At 40.5% G+C, this 8737-nt stretch overlaps 1 protein-coding gene across 1 annotated transcript in view; it reads right to left on the bottom strand.

The window, feature by feature from the left end:
• Positions 1-7251, bottom strand: part of LOC116696193 (paired mesoderm homeobox protein 1) — a gene marked incomplete at its 3' end in the record, with an annotated part of 33085 nt that extends 25834 nt beyond the window's left edge. The window contains exon 1 of the mRNA XM_032527004.1: positions 7089-7251. Within this exon, the coding sequence (XP_032382895.1) occupies positions 7089-7251 (163 nt within the window). The remainder of the gene's footprint in view (positions 1-7088) is intronic.
• Positions 7252-8737: the final 1486 nt, after the last annotated feature.

Raw genomic sequence — 8737 nt, 5'->3', positions numbered from 1 at the left:
GATAAAATGCGGTGGGGTACTACAATAAATATGACATTATTATGTTATATTGGCATAAGTAAATGTCATGAGAGCAAAAGTCTTGACTTTTTTGGAAAAAATGCATGTATATTGTCAACTGTATAAGTTATAATGATTATTTCTTCACAGTGTGACTCCCAAGACATATGAAAGTTTTTTAGAAAGGAAAATGGCTTATTTATAAGTATCTGTCTGTGAATACATATCTGAAGATTCATTTATTTATTAATTTATTTCTATATTTTATCTATCTTTAAGGCCCTACAACCATTTTAACATGCAAGTGACCTCACTGACCAACCCAATATTCCAATAACCCAGTTGTGTCCTGAAAAAAAAATGATGTTCATATCTGGAACAGGATTTTGTGGTTATGTAAGTCATCAAACGAATACCACTTCAAAATAAAGACCATTTTGACAATAAAACACAAACAGTGCATTTTATGTGGTTTATGGGAAAAACACTAAGAAAAGAATGTTGTCGCCATATGGCAACGCATGCAATAGAGGTTAATGTTGTGAAAGGTCCCAGTTTGGCTGAGTTCAGGCACCAAAAAACCTTAAAACCCTAAAAAAAACCTAAAAGTTGGGTAGACGCAGGTCTTCCTATTGATTTTGAAAGGGGGAGGTGCGTTTAGGGGGCGGTGGGGAGACTTAAAAAAGTTGAGCACCCACTCAACTTTTGGAGAAACGAAAACGCAATTCGAAGAGAATAAGACAAAAATGAATAAGGCACAAATAGAGAATAAGACAAATAGAGAATAAGACAATAGAGAATAAGAACAATAGAGAATAAGGCCAAATATGGAACAAGACAAATAGAGATAAGACAAATAAGAATAGACAAATAGAGAATAAGACAAATCTGGAACAAGACAAATAGAGAATAGACAAATAGGAATAAGACAAATAGGACAAAGAAAATAGCAGAATAAGACAAATATGGACAGACAAATAGAGAATAAGACAAATAGAGAATAGGACAAAATATGGAGAACAAGACAAATAGAGAATAAGACAAATAGAGAATAAGACAAATAGAGAATAGGACAAATAGGAAGAATGGACAAATAGGAACAAGACAAATAGAGAATAAAGACAAATAGAGAAAGACAAATATGGAACAAGAAAATAGAGAACAAGACAAATAGGAATAAGACAAATGAGAATAAGACAAATAGAGAATAAGGACAAATAGAGAATAAGACAAATATGGAACAGACAATAGAGAATAGAGATAAGACTATGGAACAAGACAAATAGGAATAGACAAATAGAGAATAGACAAATATGGAACAAGCCAAATAGAGACAAGACAAATAGAGAACAAGACAATAGAGAATAGACAGAGATAGGAACAGACAAATAGAGATAAGACAAATATGGAAAGACAAATAGAGAACAAGACAAATAGAGATAAGACACAATAGAGAATAAGCAATAGAGGAATAAGAACAAAAGAGAATAAGACAAATAGAGAATAGACACATAGAGAATAGACAATAGAGAATAAAGACAATGAGAATAAGACAAATAGAGATAAGGACATAGAGAATAAGACTAGATGACTAAGAAAATAGGAAGACAAGACAACTAGAGAATACAGACAAATAGAGAATAGACAAAACAAATAGAGAATAAGACAAATAGAGCTAAGACAAATAGAGAATAAGCACAACAAAGAGATAAGACAATAAGACCACAAAGACGACACGACACCAGACATAAGGACAAATAGAGAACAAGACAAATATGAAAAGCAAAATGAATAAGACAATATGATAAGACAAATAGAGAATCGACATATAGAAAATACGAGACAACTAGACGAAACAATAGAGAATAAGACAACATAGAAAGAATAAGACAAATATGGAACGACAGACACAATAGAGCAATAAGACAAATAGACAGAATAAGACAAATAGAGAAAAGACAATAGAACAGAGGACAAAATAGAATACTACACAAATAGCTAATAAACAATACGAGAATAAAGAATAGAAGACAATAGAGAATAAGACAAATAGAGAAAAGAACACATAGAGAATAGCAAAAATAGAGACTAAGAAACCAGAATAACAATAGCGACACAATAAGACAAATGAGAATAAGACAAATAGAGAATAAGACAATAGAGATAAGACAAATAGAGAATCAAGACAAATAGAGAAAGACAAATATGGAACAAGACAAATAGAGAATAAGACAAATAGAGAATAAAGAATAAATAGAGAATAAGGACAAATAGAGATAGGACAAATAGGACAGACAAAAGAGAATAAGACAAATAGAGAATAGACAATATGAGAATCGAATAGAGATAAAATATGAGAACAAGACAAATAGAGAATAGACAAATAGAGAATAGCAAATAGAGAATAGAAAATAGAGAATAGGACCAAATATGGAACAAGACAAATAGAGAATAGACAAATAGAGAATAAGACAAAAAGACTAGGACAAATAGAGAATAGGAAAAAATAGGAAAAAGACAAATAGAGAATAAGACAAATATGGAACAAGACAAATAGAGAATAAGACAAATAGAGAATAAGACAAATAGAGAATAGGACAAATAGAGAATAGGACAAATATGGAACAAGACAAATAGAGAATAAGACAAATAGAGAATAAGACAAATAGAGAACAAGACAAATAGAGAATAAGACAAATATAGAACAAGACAAATAGAGAATAAGACAAATAGAGAATAAGACAAATAGAGAATAAGACAAATAGAGAATAAGACAAATAGAGAATAGGACAAATAGAGAATAAGACAAATAGAGAATAAGACAAATAGAGAATAGGACAAATAGAGAATAAGACAAATAGAGAATAGGACAAATAGAGAATAAGACAAATAGAGAATAAGACAAATAGAGAATAAGACAAATAGAGAATAAGACAAATAGAGAATAAGACAAATAGAGAATAAGACAAATAGAGAATAGGACAAATAGAGAATAAGACAAATAGAGAATAGGACAAATAGAGAATAAGACAAATAGAGAATAAGACAAATAGAGAATAAGACAAATAGAGAATAAGACAAATAGAGAATAAGACACATTAAACGGACAGTTGAGTCCAGGTGGATCAGAAGAGGCGGTCAGGTAGAAGAGGAGGAAATGAAACAATAACAGAAAGCAGCGTCTGTGTGTGTGTGTGTGTGTGTGTGTGTGTGTGTGTGCGTGTGTGTGTGTGTGTGTGTGTTAACATGTGGTTGTTGTGGTATTTTTCATCTGGAGACGCTTGTGTGTGATGATCTGCAGCAGAAAAGAAGTAGCAGCCGAGTACTGTAAAGTACTTTAAAGTACTTTAAACTAGTAGTTTAAAGTACTTTACAGTAGTTTAAAGTACTTTAAAGTAAAATCACAAAATTCAAAATATCCAAAGCCGAGTTGTACTGCAGTATTTTGAATTTTGGGATTTTTTAAATTTAATTTAATTTTAAATTTTAACTATTTTACTGAGCTAAACTCATATCATTTACATTCTTTCATATTCAACTTTATTTCTTTCTTTTCTACCTTTCCTGTTCCCTTCTCTTCTGCCTGGCCTTTGCTCCTTTGCTTCCTCCCTCCTTTCTTTCTTTCTTGCATCACTCCCTTCTTTCCTTGTTTCCTTCCTTCCTTCCTTATGTGTGTAGCTTCTTCACTTATTTTCTTCCTGTTGTCCTTTTCTTTCATCTTCTTCCCTTTCTTCCTCCTTCAGCTAAGTTAAAAGCATGAAAATCCCCAAAGATACGTAACGTTTACAGTTGATACCTGCAATACTGCGTGCATGTCCGTGTGTGTCTGTGTGCGTGTGCATGTTTGTGCGTGCATGTTTGTGTGCGTCTTTATGTGCATGTCCGTGTGTGACTGTGTGTGTGCGTGCGTGCGTGTGTGTGTGTGTGTATGTGCGTGTGTTTCCGTGTGCGTTTGTGTGCATGTCTGTGTGAATGCGTCTGTGTCTGTGTGTGTGCATGCGTGCGTGTGCGCGCGTGTGTGTCTGTGTGTATGTGTCTGTCCGTGTGTGTCTGTCCATGTGTGTGTGTGTGCGTGTCTGTGTGTGTGTGTCTGTGTGTAGTATGCGTGTGTCTGGTTCTGTCCGGTTGTGTGTGTGTGTTGTGTGTGTGTGTGTGGGTGTGTGTGGTGCTACCTGTAGGGGGCGGCGCTGCCCCAGGACAGGTAGTCTTGGGGGCGGGGGGGCGGGCGCGGGACGATGGTGCTCTCACCGCCGTCACGTCCCCGAGTAGGACTTCCGCAGCGAGGCGTTCTTACTGGCCAGCATGGCGCGCTCGTTACGCCGACTTAGCCCTCCGGTTGTCTGGAACCAGACCTGAGACAGACAGGACAACCGGAGACAGTCAGACCCTTACCCCTCACGTTGTCCTATTTGCCTCAGTTTTCCTCATGTTGTCCCCATGTTTCCTCATGTTGTCCCCATGTTGTCCTCATGTTGCCTCATGTTGTCCCCATGTTGTCCTCATGTTGTCCCCATGTTGCCCTCATGTTGTCCCCAGTTGCCCCATTCCCCATGTTGTCCTTATGTTGTCCCCCATCTTTTCCCATGTTGTCCCTCAGTTGCCCTCATGTTGTCCCCATGTTGCCCTCATGTTGTCCTCCATGTTGTCCTTATGTGTCCCCATCTTTTCCTCATGTTGTCCCATGTTGCCCTCATGTGTTTGTCCTCATGTTGTCCCCATGCTTTCCTCATGTGCCTCCTGTTGTCCCCTGTTGCCCTCATTTTGTCCCCATGTTGCCGCTCATGTTGTCCCCATGTTGTCCCTCAGTTGTCCTATATCTATGTTCTTTTATTCCCCAAAATACATGATTGTTCCACCCAACGCTCACACATGTATATACACAATATACACACATATATCCCACATATACACACATATATCCCCATATACACACACATAACAACCAGTACAAACACATATTCACACTATCATAAATAATAAAACATATCCACAAGCAGTAATCCAGTCTGTGATTATCCATCAACATCCATTGCCTTTATTTTATTCTAAATATTCCTGATTTCTCTTTTCTAACTCAAACATTAGTAATAATTTCCTATAAATGAGGTCTAATAAATGTTAGTGTTACGTAGTGGTTAAAAATGTCCAAAACATGAAAAAAAAGCGTCAAAAGTGTTGAAAAAAGGGACAAATCCGTCAAACAAAGCGTCAACAAAGTTTAGTTTCAATTTTTAACGGGAAGTTGACCACCCAAAAAAAAAAAAAAAAAAAGATCAAACAACCAGAATTTAAACAACTGTTTTCTAGATTATTCCCTGCACTTTTGTCTCAGGTCACACACGGTCTCGCTAGTATCTGGACTCGATTTTCTCGGTCTCCTGGCCCCTGTCTTGCCCAACTGGCTTCTGTCTGGACCGAGTCCAGGTGCTTTATATGTTGATAATATTTGGAGGGAAAGGGAAAACCCAAATGATTGTCTTGATGCTGTCACGCATAAGACCTTTTTGTCCTGACTCGTCTGGACTCGGACTCAAACCTCTTTGGACTCGTATGTATATATTATAAGTCTTTTTGTTCTGTTCGTTTTTAAAAGCGATTAAAACCACACAGAAAAAATAGTCGGTAAAAAAGAGACCAAAAGCGTCAAACGTGAGAAATATCGTAAAAAAAAACTTCGAGAAAAAATGCCACGACTCCAAACGATGACGTCCAAAAAACCTCAAAAGAAGCAACAAAACTTTTTTAAAAATGTGGCAAAACGTAAAAAAGAAAAAACTTGGAAAGTCCAGTTTTGATGACATTTCAGTGGGGGGGGGCCCAGGAGAGGAATTCATGTGTTTGTTTTTCACAGAAAAAAATCGTCAAAAAAATCGTCAAAGGTGACCAACCGGTGAGAAACATCGGGGAAAAAACGACAAAAACTTCAAAAAAAAAGTGCCACAGACTCAAAAGGAAGACAAAACTTCCCAAAAAGTGTCCAAAAAAATGGGAACACAGATGTAGAAAATTAGCCAGAAAAACTCCAAAAAGGCGACAAAAACTCAGAAGAAGCAACAAACGTAATAAAAATGTGCAAAGACATTGAAAAGAAGAAAATTTGGGAAAAGTCCAGTTTTGATGACAGGTTGGGACGGGTGGGGGCCAGGTCATGATGCATGCATTTGTTTTTAAAAACGATAAACACAGAGAAAATAGTCGGAAAAAAGCCCGACAACAACGTCCCAAAAATAGCCACTTTTTAGACATTGGTGATGATGATGTCACTCATTAGGCCGATGACGTCATCGTGTTTTATCGCCGATCTGTACCCCGCTGAGGGGATTCAGACCCTCCTACATCCACGCTGGGATCACGTCCAGCCTCTTTGGGGAGCTTACTGCTCACGACCCCCCCCCCCCCCCCTCTCCCCCCTCCCCCCCCCCCCTCCCCCCCCTCCCCCCACATCCAGAGTCATGTGACGGCGCTGACACGTTCTTATCAGCTGATTATACCAAAACCCAAACATGAAACAGCTGTTATGAGGTTAGGGCAGAACTAGGCCGAAAAAGACTTCCTCAATCTAATGACTGTAGTTGGACTTCTATGTTTGTCCTCCTGTTTGTGTGGTGTGTGTGTGTGTGTGTGTGTGTGTGTGTGTTTGGTGTTGTGTGTGAGTGTGTGCGCGCATGTGTGTGTGTGAATGTCTTGTGGTGGTTCTGTTTAACTTATCTAAGGTCCAAAACTGGGAATACACTATACTTGTGGGGTCCTGACAGCTTGTGTGGGCCAAATTTGTGTGTGTGTGTGACTGTGTGTGTGTTTGGTTGTGTATGTGTGTATGCGTGCATGTGTGTCTGTGTGTGTGTGTGTGTATGCGTGCATGTGTGTGTGTGTGTGTGTGTGTCTGATGACTTTTATAGTGTCTTGATCCTTGATCAAGGTGAAGCTGTCTGATAATCACTGATTGCCACTGCAGGAAAACCCTAGACTTAAAGGAGGAATGAAGGGAGTGTGTATACAGGGTGGGGGTTTGTGTTGAATAATGAAGTTCCCTGGATGTGTGTTTGTACGGGGGGGGGGGGGTGTTTGGGGGTGTTGTGTACCGGGACCTCTGGCCTCGGTGAGGTTGACGCGGCGGGCCAGGTCCTCTCTGACGAAGGCGTCGGGGTAGTGTGTCCTCTCAAACACTCGCTCCAGAGCCTGGAGCTGGCTGCTGTTGAAGGTGGTCCTGTTCCGGCGCTGCTTCCTCTCTTCTTCCTCCTCCGTGTTCATCTGTTCCCTACCGGGGGGGGGGAAGAAGAAGAACTTTTACAACATCTGGGGCGTTTAGCATGTAGCTACAGAGAAGGTAGGCCTCCAGTTGACCCGTTGTCCTATATCAATGTTCTTTATAGTTCCCCAAATAACATGATGATTCCACCCACGCTAGACTATCTGTCCCATCTGAGGACTATGGTTACCTGGTCCTCAGATTCTGCAGGGTAAATCAACAGCTAGCTAGACTATCTGTCCAATCTGAGACTATGGTACCTGGTCCTCAGTCTCTGCAGGTGTAAATCCAGACATGCTAGACTATCTGTCCAATCCGAGGACTATGGTTACCTGGTCCTCAGGCCTCTGCAGGGTAAATCCAACGCTAGCTAGACATCTGTCCAATCTGAGGACTATGGTTACCTGGTCCTCAGGTCCTGCAGGTAAATCCAGACAGCTAGCTAGACTATCTGTCCCATCTGAGTCTCTGTGACGACTAAAACTACTTCTGAACGTACACACGTTCCACCAAAACAACTTCCTTCCAGAGGCTATTTTGCCGAGACACAGCGGCATATTCCGGCTTTTAGCCCCGCCCACGACCATTGTGATTGGTTTAATGAAATCCCAATAAACCAGAGCACGTTTTCCTCCCGTGTGGACTCTCCAGACCCTCCTCCGCAGCGCTGTGGAGGAGGGTCTGGCTACGGGAGACTAGTAGGCCTACCATAAAACAACGCATTCTGATTAAAGGTAACGTACGATATCATATGATATGTATGCACCAATTCATACGATATCTTAAGAAACACGAGAGACTGACGCCCGGCCACGTGAATTTGAAAGTGATTGCAAGCGGCAGGGGCGAGTCTAGGATCAGACCCTTAGGGGGGCTCAGACCCTAATGAGAATGGACACGATATGGTGCATGCAAAAGTGTTAACCCCCCCCCCCCCCCCACACCGCTAAATCAGGTATTTAATTAGCCTATAATCTCTGAGCTAGCTACAGAAGCTAATGTTTTTGTGACACCATGATGGAGCTACACCTGCCTGGAGGGAGGGGAGACCTAGGATAAGGCCTTTAGGGGGGGGGCTCGACCCTAATGGCAGTGGTGGACAGGATACCCCCCCACCCCATTTCATCAGCTGATGATCTCTGAGCCAGCTACTGAACAACAACGTCAGCTAATGTTTTTGACACCATGATGGAACTACACCTGACAATTCATAAGTCTCAGTAATAACGTCATAATTTAGTGGCTTACGTTTCGTTTTGGGCTCTAATCTGACCGACTTCTTCTCCGGGGACTACCTACGTTACGCTTCACATCCGTCTCCTGCTCCCCCTCGGGCAGATCAGACAGGCGGGCACGCCCTCCTCTGATTGGCCAACGCAACGCTCCTGTTAACCCTTTCCTCGACGGGGTTACAGGCTGATTGGGAATGATTGAGATTTCCCTTGCACATCTACTAGAAGACTTACAGCTTTCAGACAGGTTGCTCAC

Source organism: Etheostoma spectabile, chromosome 9, assembly GCF_008692095.1.
Source record: "Etheostoma spectabile isolate EspeVRDwgs_2016 chromosome 9, UIUC_Espe_1.0, whole genome shotgun sequence".
Taxonomy (NCBI): domain Eukaryota; kingdom Metazoa; phylum Chordata; class Actinopteri; order Perciformes; family Percidae; genus Etheostoma; species Etheostoma spectabile.
This window is presented reverse-complemented; position numbering and strand designations above follow the sequence as displayed.